Source organism: Nerophis ophidion, linkage group LG27 (genome assembly GCF_033978795.1).
Source record: "Nerophis ophidion isolate RoL-2023_Sa linkage group LG27, RoL_Noph_v1.0, whole genome shotgun sequence".
NCBI lineage: Eukaryota > Metazoa > Chordata > Actinopteri > Syngnathiformes > Syngnathidae > Nerophis > Nerophis ophidion.
Window position 1 is genome coordinate 11,980,403 of NC_084637.1, and position 20,417 is coordinate 12,000,819.

Consider the following 20,417-nt stretch of genomic DNA (forward strand, 5'->3'; position numbering starts at 1 on the left):
AATAAAATAACAATAATGAATCAACCAAACATTCAAACCTTGAAGTAGCAAGAGAAAATGCATGAATCAAACGTTAATTATTGGTCAGTTTGCTGGAAGTTTCCCGGAAGAGTTAGTGCTGCAAGGGTTTCTGGGTATTTGTTCTGTTGTGTTACGGTGCGGATGTTCACCCGAAATGTGTTTGTCATTCTTGTTTGGTGTGGGTTCACAGTGTGGCGCATATTTGTAACAGTGCTAAAGTTGTTTCTACAGCCACCCTCAGTGTGACCTGTATGGCTGTTGACCAAGTATGCCTTGCATTCACTTGTGCGTTTATGTGTGTGTGTGTGTGTGTGTGTGTGCAAAAGCCACAAATACTATGTGACAGGCTGTTAGTATGGAGGAAAAGCGGACGTGATGACAGGTTGTAGAGAACGCTAAAGGCAGTGCCTTAAATGCACGCCCCCAATATAGTTGTCCAGGTGGAAATCGGTAGAAATTCGGGAAAATGGTTGCCCCGGGAGATTTTCGGGAGGGGCGCTGAACTACGGGTGTCTACCGGGAAAATTAGGAGGGTTGTCAAGTATGAGTATTAGCGGTGAATGCGGTGTTACAGCGGCACCGACGCTGTATAACACTGGCGGGCCAGCTCTAATGCTAAATTGATATTACTTTAAGGGCCAAATTAAATTACACGGCGGGCCAGATTTGGCCCGCGGGCCAGAGTTTGACACCCATGCTCTAAAGGCATTTTTCAGATGTTTCATCTCCCATCTGTATAGGCTTATGATTAGTGATCCACCAAGTTTTAGCCATTGAAAATTTTTCGGCCCAAAAGTTGGGATTTCGGTGCTTTGCCGAAATACTTTTATCACAGAAACAACCCTGCTGAAACCTGATCTTGTGATTATGTAAGCAAGAATCAAGCGCTTGTGGACATATTTCAATATATCCAAAAAGAGCCACGGACAGGGATTTGCAAAGCGGTCAGTGTGGAAATCTCGGGAGGAGGATCTGCTGCAAAGAAATTCTCCATGGGGGTCTAATAAGTCGCTTGAAATCAAAATATCCCGATCACTATTCTGGTTATGGGAACAATAATGTATCCCTAAAGGCTCCAACTCCGCATGAGGCCCTGTTCGGTATTTGCCCTCCACATTATACAAAACCCAAAACCAGTGAAGTTGGCACGTTGTGTAATTCGTAAATAAAAACAGAATACAATGATTTCCAAATCCTTTTCCACTTAAATTCATTTAAATAGTCTGCAAAGTTAAGATATTTAATGTTCAAACCGAGAAACTTCTTTTTTTTTTTTTTGCAAATAATCATTAACTTAGAATTTAATGGCTGCAACACATTGCAAAAAAGTTGCCACTGGGGCATTTTTTACTACTGTGTTACATGGCCTTTCCTTTAAAGAACACTGAGTAAACGTCAATGTTTGAAGCTTTTCAGGTGAAATTATTTCCCATTCTTGGTTGATGTACAGTTTAAGTTGTTCAACAGTCTCTGTTGTGGTATTTTACGCTTCATAATGTGCCACACATTTTCAATGGGAGACAGGTCGGGACTACAGACAGGCAAGTCTAATACCCGCACTTTTTTACTATGAAGCCACACTGTTGTAACACGTGGCTTGGCATTGTCTTGCTGAAATAAGCAGGGGCGTCCATGATAACGTTGCTTGGATGACAACATATGTTGCTCCAAAACCTGTGTGTACCTTTCAACATTAATGGTGCCTTCACAGATGTGTAAGTTACCCATGCCTTGGGCACTAATACACCCCCATACCATCACAGATGCTGGCTTTTGAACTTTGCGCCTAGAACAATCCGCATAGTTATTTTCCTCTTTGGTCCGGAGGACACAACGTCCACAGTTTCCAAAAACAATTTGAAATGTGGACTCGTCAGACCACAGAACACTTTTGCATGTTGCATCATTCCGTCTTAGATGAGCTCAGGCCCAGCGAAGCCGGCGGCGTTTCTGGGTGTTGTTGATAAATGGCTTCGGCTTTGCATAGTAGAGTTTTAACTTGCACTTACAGAGCGACCAACTGTAGTTACTGACAGTGGTTTTCTGAAGTGTTCCTGATACCATGTGGTGATATCCTTTACACACTGATGGCGCTTTTTGATGCCGTACCGCCTGAGTGACGAAGGTCCATTATATCATCGCTTACGTGCAGTGATTTCTCCAGATTCTCTGAACGTTTTGATGATTCTATGCACCATAGATGGTGAAATCCCTAAATTCCTTTCAATAGCTTATTGAGAAATGTTGTTCTTAAACTGTCGGACAATTTGTTCACGCATTTGTTCACAAAGCGGTGACCCTCGCCCCATCCTTGTTTGAGAATGACTGAGCATTTCATGGTAGCTGCTTTTAGACCCAATTATGGCACCCACCTGTTGCCAATTTGCCTGTTCACCTGTGTGATTTTGCACATTAGTGTTTGATGAGCATTTCTCAACTTTCTCAGTCTTTTTTGCCACTTGTGCCAGCTTTTTTGAACGATGTTTGCAGGCACTAAATTCCAAATGAGCTAATATTTGCAAAAAATAACAACGTTTTGTAGTTTGAACGTTAAGTATCTTGTCTTTGTAGTCTATTTAATTGAATATAGGTTGAAAAGGATTTGCAAATCATTGTTTTCCGTTTCTATTTATGTTTTACACAATGTGCTAACTTCACTGGTTTTGGGTTTTGTATATTGTTGTAACGCCAAATATTTTAAAAATGGTGTGATTCTTCGAAGGATAAATATTTGTTTGTGCGATTGCTGCATTTAATGAGGTTAGTACCATTAGTGCAATTGTATTTATAATTTGCATTATGCTCTCTCGGGTCTCTGGCCTTATTGTCCTGGTTTTCGTTTTCGGCCCAGAATATTTATTTTGGTGCCTTCCTACTTAAAACCAGAGTTACAGTAGTCGATACCAATACATGTGGAGTTCCACGTGTCAAACAAAAAAATAAACCATGCATTCTTTAATCCATTACTTTATTGGCAACTGTTTCAAACTGTCAAGTTTTTAAGATCACTGTGCGTCAACATTTTTTTTTTTGAAAATTTTAAATACAGAAGCAGCTACAAAGAGGTAACTTAACATTAAAAAAACAACAGCAGTTGCCCCTAACCTCCAACTATATCAAAACAAACAATATTGTGCATATAAATATGCTCATTAATAACAACAATTGTCTACTTGTTTACATTTAAAAAAGTGGTGTGGAGTTTAAGTATAAACAAACAATGTTATTCTTAATTTTCTCTCAATTTGGTGGTGGTGTGACATCATCATGTCATTTTGTAATGAAATAGACCAGTGGGGGTACTTCAAGGTATGCCAAGGGGTACGTGAGATTTTTTTTTTTTTTTTATAAGATTCTAAAAATAGCAACAATGCAAAAATCCTTTATAAATATATTTAGTGAATAATACTTCAACAAAATATGAATGAAAGTTCATAAACTGTGAAAAGAAATGCAACAATTTAATATTCAGTGTTGACAGCTAGATTTTTTGTAGACGTGTTCCATAAATATTGATGTTAAAGATTTCTTTTTTGTGAAGAAATGTTTAGAATTAAGTTGATGAATCCAGATGGATCTCTATTACAATCCCCAAAGAGGGCACTTTAAGTTGATGATTACTTCTATGTGTAGAAATCTTTATTTATAATTGAATCACTTGTTTATTTTTCAACAAGTTTTTAGTGTTTTTTATATCTATTTTTTCCAATTAGTTCAAGAAAGACCACTACAAATGAGCAATATTTTGCACTGTTGTACAATTTAATAAATTAGAAACTGATGACATAGTGCTGTATTTTACTTCTTTATCTCTGTTTTTCAACCAAAAATGCTTTGCTCTGATTAGGGGGTACTTGAATTAAAAACAATTTTCACAGGGGGTACATCACCGAAAAAAGGTTGAGAACCACTGAAATAGACCATCTAAAAGACTCGAACATATATTTGAAGAAACATGTTTGTGTTTTTATTTGTTAATTAATAATAATATTTGTAATAATAATAATTATTATTGAAGAGGAAGAGCTACAGCATTAAGGTGTTGGCTTACAGATATGTTTGCTTAAAAAGAGATAAAAACAACACAAGACAATGTATTAGGCCACAAAAAGGCATTTTTAAATAAAAAGGTTTTTAACTGTTTTTGTGAATATCTCCACCCTCTGAGGTGCACTCAGAGATTCTGTGAGCACATTCCACACGCATTTCAGTTTTTCTTCTATATTTTATGCCTTTTTGCTGAATTTTCCATTTTTGCTGTTTTTTCAGTTTTTTTTTTTAAATTTTATTCCTACAATGTACCACAGGTCCATAAAAAAGGGATGCACTGGGAAGTAAAATGTTTCCAGCCGACAGTTGTGTCTCTCTAAGCTGTTTTCTTAGCACTTATGAAAGTGATGAAAGTTGGGTTGTAATGCACACTCCCTGAATTTCTGATCTCACTCACACGTCGAATACTTTGCTGTTCATGACCGTTCGTATTTCATTACTTAATAAACGCAAAATGCATGACACAAGATACGCTCCTCTCCTCGCTACCTCGCTAATTGGCAACACAGATCCCTTCTGCTACGTCTGATTCTCTGGCAAAGCAGGTGCATATGAGGTGTGTTGTGAAGCGGTGTTATGATGATACCGCCACAGTTCCATTATAATTTGTTTATGACCGACGGCGAACCGGAAACGCTGAAAACACTTTTTTTCCCAAGACAGTGTGCGATCTTTTTTGGCGTAGACTGCTCAGTGCTCACACGGAAATAATTGATGCGGCTGGCCACGGTAAAAAAGTTGTATAGTATTACGTACTAATGACACTTAAAAAAAAAGCAGGCATCGATGCATGTTCAAAATTAACTCAAACTTTGTATCAAAGTATCGGTACTTTTGATGACTCTACCTCCAATTGAGTAATTGCATATTTTTTTGTCTCAAATATGGGTCTTAGGCACCACAAATACATGTACAGTGGGGCAAAAAAGTATTTAGTCAGCCACCGATTGTGCAAGTTCTCCCACTTAAAATGATGACAGAGGTCTGTAATTTTCATCATAGGTACACTTCAACTGTGAGAGACAGAATGTGAAAAAAAAATCCATTAATTCACATTGTAGGAATTTTAAAGAATTTATTTGTAAATGATGGTGGAAAATAAGTATTTGGTCAGCCATTCAAAGCTCTCACTGATGGAAGGAGGTTTTGGCTCAAAATCTCACGATACATGGCCCCATTCATTCTTTTCTTTTCTTAACACGGATCAATCGTGCTGTCCCCTTAGCAGAAAAACAGCCCCAAAGCATGATGTTTCCACCCCCATGCTTCACAGTAGGTATGGTGTTCTTGGGATGCAACTCAGTATTCTTCTTCCTCCAAACACGACGAGTTGAGTTTATACCAAAATGGATACATGGATGATACAGCAGAGGATTGGGAGAATGTCATGTGGTCAGATGAAACCAAAACAGAACTTTTTGGTATAAACTCAACTCGTCGTGTTTGGAGGAAGAAGAATACTGAGTTGCATCCCAAGAACACCAGACCTACTGTGAAGCATGGGGGTGGAAACATCATGCTTTAGGGCTGTTTTTCTGCTAGTGGGACAGGACGATTGATCCGTGTTAAGGAAAGAATGAACGGGGCCATGTATCGTGAGATTTTGAGCCAAAGCCTCCTTCCATCAGTGAGAGCTTTGAATGGTTGACCAAATACTTATTTTCCACAAATAAATTCTTTAAAATTCCTACAATGTGAATTCCTGGATTTTTTTTTCACATTCTGTCTCTCACAATTGAAGTGTACCTATGATGAAAATTACAGACCTCTGTTTGGGCTTCACGGTGGCAGAGGGGTTAGTGCGTCTGCCTCACAATACGAAGTTCCTGCAGTCCTGGGTTGAAATCCAGGCTTGGGATCTTTCTGTGTGGAGTTTGCATGTTCTCCCCGTGAATGCGTGGGTTCCCTCCGGGTACTCCGGCTTCCTCCCACTTCCAAAGACATGCACCTGGGGATAGGTTGATTGGCAACACTAAATTGGCCCTAGTGTGTGAATGTTGTCTGTCTATCTGTGTTGGCCCTGCGATGAGGTGGCGACTTGTCCAGGGTGTACCCTGCCTTCTGCCCGATTGTAGCTGAGATAGGCGCCAGCGCCCCCCGCGACCCCGAAAGGGAATAAGCGGTAGAAAATGGATGGATGGATGTCATCATTTTAAGTGGGAGAAGTTGCACAATCGGTGGCTGACTAAATACTTTTTTGCCCCACTGTATTTAAATAAATAAAAAAATCTAACTAAATAAAAATATACAGTATATGTACGTATGTTAGTGTGTTTGTTTCACAACCTTTGTACAATACAATACTCTTCTCCTTTTTACACATCTTTCCTGTTTTTCTTCCATCCTCCCCTTGCTCCATCCTCCCTCTTACCTCTCGTCTTCCCCGTCTCCCCCTACGCCTCCTCCTCCTTCTTCCATCGTTCTCTGTCGCTCTGCTTTTTATAGCAATGTCTTCCCAGGGCTCGGCAGCTACAAAAACCTTTTCATGTTGCCACTATAATTACAGCCTGCATACACACAGACACACGTGCACACACACACACACACACACACACACACACACACACACACACACAAACACAGAGGAGTGCACAAACAGCAGTGTGTCTTTGTGTCTGCGTGTGTGTGCGTGCGTGCTCCGTATGTGCTGTTATACACAAAAGGGTGAGCTATTTTTACCTCCAACGCGCCCCCCAGCCCCCCTGCCTGCATCCCCCCATCCCTCTTTGCTGCTGCCAGCCACGTTTGCTATGCTGAGCACAGGCAGTATCAGTCGAGCCCCAACATCCCTCCATTCGCACGCGGATCTCACTGCGATGCAGGCTGCTCTTCCCCGCACCATCCCTCGCATCCCAGCATGTTTTTGGGCACCTCTGAAAATTCTTCATGTCACAGCCAGATGCTCGGGCAGTGGTATTGACACTGAAACACGCGCTTGCTGCCAAGCGGATGACTTAAAGCCAGCTCGTTCGGACTGAAGCGCCCGATTAACAGGGCTGTTGCTGCAAGCACGTCTCAATGTTGCGGACCATATTTGAAGCGGAGTGTTCTCTGTCTCCCACAGAGGGGATCCTGGGAAAGGAACAGCCACTGGAGGTTCTGAAGACGTCGGCGCTCAACCACATCCCAACAGGTTGGACACACATGCATGTTTGTTTTTGTGCCAGAGCGTGTTTATGTGTTTGCACTCTGAACCACATTTTGTGTAGGTTTGCATTCATGGTTTATCCTGATGCTTTAAAACATGCTAAATGGAGATTAAAAACATTATCCCTCATGTGAATTCTCACTGGAACTTCTGTATATTTGTTTTTAGATGAAAATGGGAAAATGAGTATGAAAGATATTTTCGGGATTAACTGGTTTTGGGTTTCTTTAAAATAAAGCTTTCCAAAAATAGAAAAACAAGTCCTTGTGCTGCATGCAACCAATCACATTTGCTTCTACATTTCTTTCCCTGGCTGTGCACAACATTGATGCAAATCAGAAGACGGATGTTGTTTATGCTTTTCTTAATCTCAAAATGGTCAAGGGCATACTTGGATTTTCAAAAACCTGAAATTAGTTAGAGTGCTCTTTACTTACTTTGCCGGTCTTTACATTTCTGCATCGAGCTAAGCATCAAGTATTCAGATGTCAGTCATTTTCTTGCTTAGAATACTCATCTTATTCTTGTGCCTGACCTCAGAGGCTTTTCATTTTTTTTATCTACTGTTAGCCATGCTGATTAACTGTTGAAATTTGCTGGAGTCAGCGCTTTTAAAAATTCTCACAAACTGTTGTATTGGTTTCAAAACTAAGTATTCCTAGAATGATAGGGCCTATGACTACAATCTACAGCATAATGTACCAGGAGTTTACCACCTAATTTTGATTTGCTCATGGGTCAAAGAATATTTACTTCAACTCTTTTTTTTTAAAGCAGTTCAATGCATTCAAATTTCATTTAGGAGGGATTTTATGTCAATGAATTTTTTCTACATACTGCATTAAAAACACTAGATTCTAACCAGAGACTAATTTCAATCCGTAGTCCCTAACGACGCAAGCAGACAGGGTTAAAACATTGTAAGTCCGTAAAAATGAAGCGTTAAAACATATTGTAGCATTATTAAATATTAATGCAAATGAACCATCCTCCACACACAAATACAGTTTCATACACTAACATACACCTCGTTTGACAGTTACAGGTGGCTACATTTCTATTTCTGCATAACCATTTCTTAACATTTGTTTTGAAAACAGTATATGTGTGATATTCTGGTAGTGTTTGAAGAAGCCAGTTCCATCGGACTGACAATATAAAATGACTTAAAGGGGGACATTATCACCAAACCTATGCAAGCGTCAATATATACCTTAATGTTGCAGAAAAAAGACCATGTATTTTTTTTGACCGATTTCCGAACTCTAAATGGGTGAATTTTGGCGAATTAAACGCCTTTTTGTTTATCGGTCTTGTGGCGATGGCGTCAGAACGTGACGTCACCGAGGTAATACACCCGCCATTTTCATTTTTACATTACAAACACCGGGTCTCAGCTCAGTTATTTTCCGTTTTTTCGACTATTTTTTTTAACTTTGGAGACATCATGCCTCGTCGGTGTGTTGTGGGAGGTTGTAACAACACTAAAAGGGAGGGATTCAAGTTGCACCACTGGCAAGAAATCTGCCGCCAGACCCCCACTGAATGTGCCGGAGTGTCTGCACATTTTACCGGCGATGCTAAAACAGACATGGCACAGAGATGTATGGATAACCTGCAGATGCATTTGCAACGATAAAGTCAACAAAATCACAAAGGGGAGTTTTGTTGATGTTGTTGACTTATGTGCTAATCAGACATATTTGGTCGTAGCATGACTGCCAGCTAATCGATGCTAACATGCTATGCTAATCAATGCTAACATGCTATTTACGCTAGCTGTATGTACATTTGAAACTAGATACCCACATTTAATGCGAAACAAACACTTACCAATCGACTGATTTGAGTTGCTGCAGTGTCACAAGATGCGAAAGTCCTGATTGTTTGGTCCGCACATTTTACCGGCGATGCTAATAAGGCAGCCATGCTATGGGCCACTTCATTAGGTACACCGATGCTATGGCCGAATAGCGTCAATAGCTATTCGCTCAATAGCTTCAGTTTCTTCTTCAATTTTATTTTCACTATCTGCCTCCATACTCCAACCATCTATTTCAATACATGCGTAATCTGTTGAATCGCTTAAGCCGCTGAAATCCGAGTCTGAATCCGAGCTAATGTCGCTATATCTTGCTGTGGTAACCGCCATGTTGTTTGTATTGGCAGCCCTGTATGACGTCACAGAGAAATGGACAGTTGCATCGCAAATAGCGAAAATCAAGAACTTTAAAGCTTTTTTTAGGGATATTCCGGGAGGTGTAAAATTTTGAAAAAAACTTTGAAAAATAAAACAAGCCACTGGGAACTAATTTTTATTGTTTTTAACCCTTTTGAAATTGTGATAATGTTCCCATTTAAAAGATATAAGGCCTGTGTGGTAATACCACGTCTCTTCTGGTTGAGGCACATTGGACTGTTTGCGGGTGATTTTCTTTTTGTTACATTTAACAGAAACCATTAGTGGAGGTACCCCGCTTCCCGCCCAAATGAAGCTAAAATAAGCCCCAGCCCCCCCCGCGACCCCGAGAGGGGCACGCGGTAGAGAATGGATAGCTGGCATTAGTGAAGGAGGAGCAAGATTGTCACGCAAAATTCAAACTGTAAGAGTCTCAGAGTAAAGAAACCGTTCAACCACACTTTCTGTTAGGTTATTTCTGATATGAAGAAAGTTTTGCCACTTCTTTTTTCTTTCTTTTTTTTCTTATATGATTTTTGATCCAAAATAACTCGGTACTCTGTACTATCACTCTTCAACAGCAGTGAGCTCCTCTCCACTTGGGAAAATGTTAGACTGTGTTGTCTTCTGCTGACTTTTAGAGAAAGCACACTGAGTCTGAAATCCATCTGTATATTGTGGACAGGACAGTGGTGAGGGTACATGCTGCTTCCAGAGTATTCAAAATCTGGATGTATTTCCCTTTGCGTCTGTGTACAATTGCGTGTGAACATTGTGACAAACTTCAGGCAGATTGTTAATATTTATAGAGAACAAGACTGGCCTAAGGACCGATCCCTGAGAAACACCAATGTCGCACCCTTAATTATGTCTACCAACACACACCGCAGTAAATACGAGTTAAAACACGAGAGGGCTTCTTCGGAAAAATTCAAATACGTTTTTCAAGGTCCATAAAGACAGCACCCACAAAGGGTCTTTTCATACAATTTGCCTTTATTTATTCACAAATGACCACAAAATCGCATAGAGACAATGACCACTCTGAGTGTTGATCTTCTTTGTAATTTAAGTGCAATATAAATGTTGCCAGTCAATTAAATTAGTAAAGTCTTCTTCTTTTGGTCAAAGTAACTCTCATTGTGAAGAAAGTTGGAGACCCCCCCAAAAAAAATTTACATTATTAATATAATTACCATATTTTTCGGACTATAAGTCCCATTTTTTTTCATAGTTTGGCCGGTGTGCGACTTATACACAGGAGCGACATATGTGTGAAATTATTAACACATTACCGTAAAATATCAAATAATATTATTTATTTAGCTCATTCACGTAAGAGACTAGATGTATAAGATTTCATGGGATTTAGCAATTAGGAGTGACAGATTGTTTGGTAAACATATAGCATGTTCTATATGTTATGGGGCGGCATGACGTAGTGGGTAGAGCGTCCGTGCCAGAAACCTGAGGGTTGCAGGTTCGCTGCCGTTGTGTCCTTGGGCAGGACACTTCACCCTTTGCCCCCGGTGCCGCTCACACCGGTGAATGAATGATGAATGAATGATTGGTGGTGGTCGGAGGGGCCGTAGGCGCAAACTGGCAGCCACGCTTCCGTCAGTCTACCCCAGGGCAGCTGTGGCTACAGATGTAGCTTACCACCACCAGGTGTGAATGAATGATGGGTTCCCACTTCTCTGTGAGCGGTTTGAGTATATAACAATAGAAAAGCGCGATATAAATCTAATCTGTTATTATTATTATTATTATTATAGTTATTTGAATGACTCTTACCATAGTATGTTACGTTAACATACCAGACACCTTCTCAGTTGTTTTTTTTATGCGTCATATAACGTACACTTATTCAGCGTGTTGTTCACTATTCTGTATTTATTTTAAATTGCCTTTCAAATGTGTGTTCTTAGTGTTGGGTTTTATCAAATAATTTTCCCCAAAAATGCCACTTATACTCCAGTGCGACTTATACATGTTTTTTCCTTCTTTATTATGCATTTTCGGCAGGTGCGACTTATACTCCGGAGCGACTTATACTCCGAAAAATACAGTATTCAATCAATTCTTTGCTTAGAATTGGTGCTGCTGACTGGGCTTTTAAGCTTGTGGCAAGTTGAAATGTTGCTTTTAGCACATGGGTGTCAAACTCTGGCTCGCGGGCCAAATCTGGCCTGCCGTGTAATTTCATTTAGCCCTTGAGGCAGTATGAAAGTAACATTAGAGCTGGCCCGCCGGTTTTATACAGCTAATACTCACCACTAATACTCATACTTGCCAACCCTCCCGCTTTTCCCGGATTCCCAAATTTCAGTGCCTCTCTCGAAAATCTTCCGGGGTAAACATTCTCCCGAATTTCTCCCCATTTCTACCCGGACGACAATATTAGGGGCGTGCATTAACAGCACTGCCTTTAGCGTCCTCTACAACCTGTCATCACGTCCGCTTTTCCTACATAAAAATAGTGTGCCAAACCAGTCACATTATATATGCGGCTTTTACACACACACGCACACAAGTGAATGCAACGCATTCTTGTTCAACAGCCATACAGGTCACACTGGCCGTATAAACAACTTCATCAGTCTTACAAATATGCACCACACTGTGAACCCACACCAAACAAGAATAACAAACACATTTCGGGAGAACATCTGCACCGTAACACAACACAAACACAACAGAACAAATACCCAGGATCCCTTGCAGCACTAACTCTTCCGGGACGCTACAATATACCCCCACCCCAGGCAATAATTAAGGTTTTACTCATGCACTTTCTCTTGCTACTTCAAGGCTTGAATGTTTGATTAATTTGTTATTGTTATTTTATTTGCAAAATTATTATTAGCCTATGGAAAAAGTTTATTTTGATATTTATCTCAATGGGCTGCAAATACAAAAGAGGCATTCCATTTTTATTTAAATTTTATTTGATATGCCATTGATATTTGTTAATGATTATTATTTAAAACTCGATTTTACATGTCAGTGTAACGTTATATAATCCTTGCTTGTTCAATATTCAATGCAAAACTTGTTTGGGTCCCTATTAAACGGTTAATTTGTTCAACCTTGGCCCGTGGCTCTGTTCAGTTTTCAATTTTGGCCCACTCTGTATTTGAGTTTGACACCCCTGTTTTAGCACATTGGTGCAGATTGACACTGCCATGATAGTGACATGATAACAATCAGACGTTCCTGACACTTAATGGCCGTGATCAGTTTTTCCCTATTCCAAGTACTGTGCCTGGGTAGGGGGAGCTCAAGTCAGCAACTAATTGAGGTTCACCCGGCCAACCCTTTGGAAGCAAATAAGCTAGAGGACTCACACTATTTTCTATCATCAAACACATGTTGCTTTTTCCTCTCATATTTCCTTAAAATTATCAATATTTTTTTCTCTTTTCGATCTTCGAGTTGTTAAAAGGAAAATATGTCTGCCGCCTACTATTGCTGAGACTGAACAGTTCCGCGAGGCTCAGCATGGCATCTGTTATGCCTAATGAGCACGAAGCTCTGGTGGTCAGACCGGGGGATATACTCTCAGAATCTCAAATCAATGATGCCAGCCTTCTTGTGTTCTCTGGTATAAATAGATTGGAGCCTAAAGAGTTGAGGAGTGTGCAGAGGGGCCTTAAACAGATTGTGATTTGTAAGAAAGAAATGGCAGAACAGAACATTGGGTGCAGGTATAGGGATGGGAAGATGCTGAAAGAGATTGGGATGAATATACAGTGAATCCACATGAAGAGATTCAGGTAGAGAGTAGCACTAAAAACAAGTAGGCAAGTTAAATAAGGAGAAAAACGTGTTTTTGACTAGAAATATATCTCACCGCCTTCCCTGAATTTGTAAATTAGTCTTTTTATGTCTTAGTGTGGCAACATTCGTTAATATCTTTATTTTTGGATGAAGCCAGAACATTTTGCACCAGGAGAAAAAATATTATATAGCCTAGCACAGTGGTTCTCAACCTTCTTTCAGGGATGTACCCCCTGTGAACTTTTTTTTAATTCAAGTACCCCCTAATCAGAACAAAGCATTTTCTGTTGAAAAAAAGAGATGAAGAAGTAAAACACAGCACTATGTCATCAGTTTCGGATTTATTAATATTTGCTTTATGTGTTTATGTTAAAATATTGCTCATTTGTAGTGGTCTTTCTTGAAATATTTGGAAAAAAAGGTATAAAAATAACTAAAACTTGTTGAAAAATAAACAAGTGATTCAATTATAAATTAAGATTTCTACACGTAGAAGTAATCATCAACTTAAAGTGCCCTCTTTGGGGATTGTAATAGAGATCCATCTGGATTCATGAACTTAATTCTAAACATTTCTTCACAAAATAAGAAATCGTTAACATCAATATTTATGGAACATGTCCGCAAAAAATCTAGCTGTCAACACTGAATATTGCATTGTTGCATTTCTTTTCACAGTTCATGAACTTACATTCATATTTTGTTGAAGTATTATTCAATAAATATATTTATAAAGGATTTTCAAAGTGTTGCTATTTTTAGAATATTTTAAAAAAAATCTCACGTACCCCTTGGCATACCTTCAAGTACCCCCAGGGTTACGCGTACCCCCATTTGAGAACCACTGTTTTAATGTAATACTTTTTTTATGATTTATTTTCTTAATCCACCTGCAATTTTTCCAAAAATGTAAGTGTATTTAAATACAGATTAACATTGGTTCATAAATGGCGGCAACAGGGCCACCCTACTCACTGTACCTTGAAGGATTAAAAAAAATAAAAAATAATTTACTGTATTATTCTAATAATTTTAGCGTTTAAAATAACTAGCGCTCAAGTTGCAAGCCAGTGATTAGCGGCGCTATACTTTTTCTTTGAATATCTTACATTCATATTTCTTGAAGTATTATTCAAGAAATATATTTATAAAGGATTTTTGAATTGTTGCTATTTTTATCATTTTTTTCCCCTCGACCCCAAAGGGAATAAGCGGTAGGAAATGGATGGATGGAATCTTGTGTACCCCTTGGCATACCTTCAAGTACCCCCAGGGGTACGTGTACCCCCATTTAAGAACCACTTGCCTAGGAGACCAATAACTCTCAGTGACTGGGAGAGGCAGACTCAATAGATAGATAGATAGATAGATAGATAGATAGATAGATAGATAGATAGATGGTACTTTATGGAGAGTTCCTTCAGGAAAATTAAAATTCCAGCAGCAGTGTACAGAGTTGAGATCAATTTAAAAAAATTAAAAAGTAAATAATGGGGGTTTAAATGGAAACAAAATTGAGAAATATTACAATAAGAATAATAAATAAAAAGCAACAATGGGAATAATCAATCAATCAATCAATCAATCAATGTTTATTTATATAGCCCCAAATCACAAATGTCTCAAAGGACTGCACAAATCATTACGACTACAACATCCTCGGAAGAACCCACAAAAGGGCAAGGAAAACTCACACCCAGTGGGCAGGGAGAATTCACATCCAGTGGGACGCCAGTGACAATGCTGACTATGAGAAACCTTGGAGAGGACCTCAAATGTGGGCAACCCCCCCCCTCTAGGGGACCGAAAGCAATGGATGTCGAGCGGGTCTAACATGATGCTGCGAAAGTTCAATCCATAGTGGCTCCAACACAGCCGCGAGAGTTCAGTCCAAAGCGGATCCAAGACAGCAGCGAGAGTCCCGTCCACAGGAGACCATCTCAAGCGGAGGCGGATCAGCAGTGTAGAGATGTCCCCAATCGATACAGGCGAGCGGTCCATCCTGGGTCTCGACTCTGGAAAGCCAGTACTTCATCCATGGTCATCGGACCGGAGCCCCCTCCACAAGGGAGGGGGGGACATAGGAGAAAGAAAAGAAGCGGCAGATCAACTGGTCTAAGAAGGAGGTATATTTAAAGGCTAGAGTATACAGATGAGTTTTAAGGTGAGACTTAAATGCTTCTACTGAGGTAGCATCTCGAACTGTTACCGGGAGGGCATTCCAGAGTACTGGAGCCCGAACGGAAAACGCTCTATAGCCCGCAGACTTTTTTGGGGCTCTAGGAATCACTAATAAGCCGTTATATAAAAATATAACAGTAAAATAAGAATATAACAAGACAAAGTAGGCAGTACAGACCATGTTACGAAAACGTATTGCACTGTTATTGTTTTGCATCCCCTGTCATCCTAGTACCCCCCGTCCCCCGCCCCAGAGAGGAGTTGTACAGTCTAATGGCGTGTGTGCTTGCTCAAATATACGGTATTTGATGGATGGAAGGATCTTTATTCTCATTGCACAAAATTTGGTTTTCAGCACAAACCTGTTCAAGATTAGACAAACACTGAACAGGGTTACAGAACAGGAACGCAAATGGGTCGCCACTACGGCTACTACTGTGGCGGTACTTCACGGCACTATCGGTGTGTGGAGTATCCATTGGCTTTAGAAACTATACTAAAGGGAAGAGTGAGAGAGACGGAGAGAGTGTGTGTTTATTGAGAGGGGGCGCGCGAGAGAGAAAGTGATGTTAGTTACTGGAAAAAAGGCTGCATAATAATAAACCAACTGCAAGACTGTGATGTCACTGCTGGGAAAACGAAGGAAAAGGGGCGACAGATAGACGCCTTGCAGGTTAAAGATGGAAAAGCGATAAACGCAGAATGAAAAGCCGTGGAATGGATACGGATTGTCCAATGAGCAGGACAGGGAGTTCTCTGTGAAGCACGAAGACGGAGAGGAAATACGCCGATGGGTAATAGCATCTCCTTGTTTTGGTGTGATGTGAGCCTTTGTCGCCGATTTCTAATGCGGGTGAGCCGCTTTGGTTTGTGTTAGGGACTCGACACCCGCGGAGGAACATTTTGTACAGTAAGTGGGAGTGTATGAGTTATGGCTTTCCATTAGCCAAGATTGGGCTGACGTTAATTGGCTCCCTTCTCTGCCTGTTCAAGACTACATAGAGCTGTGGTTCTCAACCTTTTTTCAGTGATGTACGTACCCCCTGTGTACATTTTTTTTTAATTCAAGTACCCCCTAATCAGAGCAAAGCATTTTTGGTTGAAAAAAAGGGATGAAGAAGTAAAATACAGCACTGTGTCATCAGTTTGTCATTTATTAAATTGTATAACAGTGCAAAATATTGCTCAATTGTAGTGGTCTTTCTTGAACTATTTGGAAAAAAAGATATAAAAATAACAAAAAACTTGTTGAAAAATAAACAACTAATTCAATTATACGTTTGTAAGTAAAGACATTTACACATGGAAGTAATCATCAACTTTAAGTGCCCTCTTTGGGGATTGTAATAGAGATCCATCTGGATTCATGAACTTAATTCTAAATATTTCTTCACAAAAAAAGAAATTTTTAATCATTCTTTTCACAGTTTATGAACTTACATTCATATCTATTATTGAATAAATATATTTACAAAGGATTTTTGAATTAAAGCTATTTTTAGAAAATGTTTAAAAAATCTCAAGTACCCCTTGGCATACCTTCAAGTACCCCCAGGGGTACGCGTACCCCCATTTGAAAACCACTGACATAGAGAGTGTAAAAGGCGAACATGAAAGATAAATAATTTGACTATGTCCATTAAAGGCCTACTGAAACCCACTACTACCGACCACGCAGTCTGATAGTTTATATATCAATGATGAAATATTAACATTGCAACACATGCCAATGCGGCCGGTTTAGTTTACTAAATTACAATTTAAAATTTCCCGCCAAGTTTCTTGTTGAAAACGTCGCGGAATGATGACGCGTGTTTGTGACGTCTCGGGTTGTGGCGGACATATTAGCCCAGCACCACACACGGCTAAAAGTCGTTTATTTTCATCGCATAATTACACAGTAATTTGGACATCTGTGTTGCTGAATCTTTTGCAATTTGTTCAATTAATAATGGAGACATCAAAGAAGAATGCTGTTGGTGGAAAGCGGTGGATTGCAGTTGCTTTTAGCACCGAAACACAGCCGGTGTTTCTTTGTTTGTTGTGAAGCTTTAACACAGAGCGGTCAAGCGAACATGTTTCTCTACGTCAACCAGCAAGTTTTTGGATGGGAAAATTGTGATATTAAGTCGGCTCTTACCGGAGACTTGAGTGGATTATGGGACCTCCTCCTGTAGCTGTCAAAAAGGCAGCTGTGATCTTGGCTCCTCGGCTTCTCTCAGAGACACTGGCGTTCACCGCAGCCATCCGACTTTCAGGTATGACTTTATGATCTCACTAAAATACTATTAAAACATTAAGCAGATAGGGAATTTTCCAGAATTATCCTAGTAAATGTGTGTAATTACATCTGAAACGCTCCCCCTGTCGCCGCCTGGAGCCGTCCCCTTTTCTTTCTTTCTTTTTTTATTTTTTATTTAGTGCTTCGCTCTAACTTTCCTCATCCAGAAGTCTTTCATCCTCGCTCAAATTAATAGGGAAATTGTCGCTTTCTCGTTCCGAATAGCTCTTGCTGCTGGAGGCTATGATTATAAACAATGTGAGGATGTGAGGAGCCCTATTACCCGTGACGTCACGCGCACATCGTCTGCTACTTCCGGTAAAGGCAAGGCTTTTTTATTAGCGAACTTTATCGTCGATGTTCTCTACTAAATCCTTTCTGCAAATATATGGCAATATCGCAAAATGATCAAGTATGACACATAGAATGGACCTGCTATCACCGTTTAAATAAGAAAATCTCATTTCAGTAGGCCTTTAATATCATCATCTTTACATTTTGCCCTTGGTTGGAAAAAATTGTGATGCGTCACCCTCCTGCCCTTCCGGTCTAATGAAGTAAAACAGTGCTGCATTTAATTGAATAACTGGGAACACATGAGTCAGAGTCTCAAATAGCAAAGGAGGAGGACTGAGAGATGTGTGGATGTAAGCAAATTAAAAAAAAAAAAGGTTGTGTGTTGCTGTCAGCTCCTCAGGCTAAGACTTCAAGGACCATTTGCGTGTTGGCACATGCCTTACCTGTTGCATCAAAACACAAGTCAACGCTATTAGGTCACATCTGATTGAGTCAATGTCCTCCTGGTGATGGCTGCTGTCACAAGTGTGTGTTTGCCTATTTATTATTTAACTTTGTTCTGTCTGACTTTTGCAAACATGTCACTCAATAAGCAGCAAGTCAACTTTTATTTTTTCAGATTAGTTGTGGGGGAAGCTGCATGAGTGCAGGGATTTATGGGCAGTTGGCTCAGCTGCCACACATCCGCACTAGTGCAAGCCGGGTCAAAGACCGGCTTGGAAAAAGTAGCTGGGCCTTGTTGGTAGTGGCGGCAACACCGTTTGTGCTCTCCAGGGAGCTCTGAACTGCAGAAGAAATATGGGTACTGCAGGAACATGCCTTCTGCAAAGATGATGGAGTACCAAACATATACCATATTTCTCATAATATAGAGCGCACCGGTAATGAGAGTGAATGTTGTCTCTCTGTTTTGGCCCTAGGGGTGTAACGGTACGTGTATTTGTATTAAACCGTACGGTACGGGGGTTTCGGTTCGGTACGAGGGTGTATTGAACGAGTTTGTAAACTAAAGTCTTAACAAGCTGCTCTGCTTTCTGCCTCTTTCTGAGCAGTGAGCACCCAGCATTGTCCCGCCCACACAACCATCTGATTGGTTACATACAAAGCCAATCAGCAGTGCGTATTCAGAGCGATGTAACAGCCAATCAGCAGTGCGTATTCAGAGCAATATAACAGCCAATCAACAGTGCGTATTCAGAACGCATGTTGTAAATGCTTCATTGTCGAGCAGACATGTGTTTAGCTGCGGACATCGTACACTCCCCAAATTTAAAAAAACACTTTCCAGTCACAACTATTACAAACATCACTATGAGCCCGTTGACATTTTAGAAACTTAAACTGCAGTTCAGCTCGCTCACAGTTCTGGCTTGAGGTGATGTGAAGGCTAATTAGCTTTTAGCGTTACGTTAGCTCATGTTGCTGTGTGTGTGTGTGTGTTAGGGGCAGCAAAGCCCTGTCTGTCTGTTATTTCACATGAACTAACATGAACTCCATAGATTTCAGGGAGGAATAGTCTCTCCTATTGCTACTGTACTGTTTCCCTCTTACACACATGGAAGAGGGCTGTGTACATGGCTATGAGTTGTTGTTGTTTTTTCTTCTTTTTTTTTTCCCCTTAGCCTCAGTCTGCACCCCCTCTCCAGGGCCCAGGCTAAGACCGATGTTTTTTAAATTTTATTTTAATCTTCTATTTTTTTTCTCCCATTCCCCCCCTTGTTTACCTGTGTCTCATCTTTTTTGTAAGGGGCGCTGGAAGCCGGCAGACCCGTCAGCGATCCTGTTCTGTCTCCCTGTAATGTTTGTCTAAACTTGAATAGGATTGTGCTGAAAATTTTAATTTTCCTGAAGGAACTCTCCTGACGGAATAAATAAAGTACTATCTAATCTAATCTATTTTTCAGCTATAGTTACATTAATCATACGTAATGTAGCAGCCTTGTTTTGAATGGCAGGGTGCCTGCTATCACATGTTGACAAAAATATAACATTTACATAATAAAAGTAAACCACAGGCTTCCCAAATGCTGTAATAAATCGAGCATGATGAGTTGACTTGAAACTGTTTAATGTTGCACTTTTTATATGTAGAAGAAGAGTTTTGTCATTTTATTCAATCAAAGACACAACTTGAGGCAGTTTAATTTGGATTAACGTTGGCAGAATTATTATAGTGTTCCCAATGTTAAAAGGATAAAGCCATTGTTTACAAATTTGGTACATAAATAACCCCAAAAATTATATTTGTTTGTTTTCTTACTGTACCGAAAATGAACCGAACCGTGACCTCTAAACCTAGGTACGTACTGAACCGAAATTTTTGTTTACCGTTACACCCCTAGTTGGCCCTGTGACGATGTGGCAACTTGTCCAGGGTGTAGTCCGCCTTCTGCCCGAATGCAGCTGATATAGGCTCCAGCACCCCCCGCGACCCTAAAAGGGACAAGCGGTAGAAAATGGTTGGATGGATGGACGGTATA

At 40.1% G+C, this 20,417-nt stretch overlaps 1 protein-coding gene across 4 annotated transcripts in view; it reads left to right on the plus strand.

The window, feature by feature from the left end:
* Window positions 1–20,417, plus strand: part of LOC133544022 (histone deacetylase 4-like) — a 146,702-nt gene that overhangs the window by 48,436 nt on the left and 77,849 nt on the right. Inside the window, exon 3 of one of the 4 annotated variants that reach the window (XM_061889010.1) lies at window positions 7,136–7,204. In XM_061889010.1, coding sequence (XP_061744994.1) covers window positions 7,136–7,204 — 69 coding nt within the window. Of the gene's footprint in view, window positions 1–6,923; window positions 7,205–20,417 lie in introns of those variants that run through there. The other 3 variants (XM_061889011.1, XM_061889008.1, XM_061889009.1) reach the window with 3 other exon arrangements.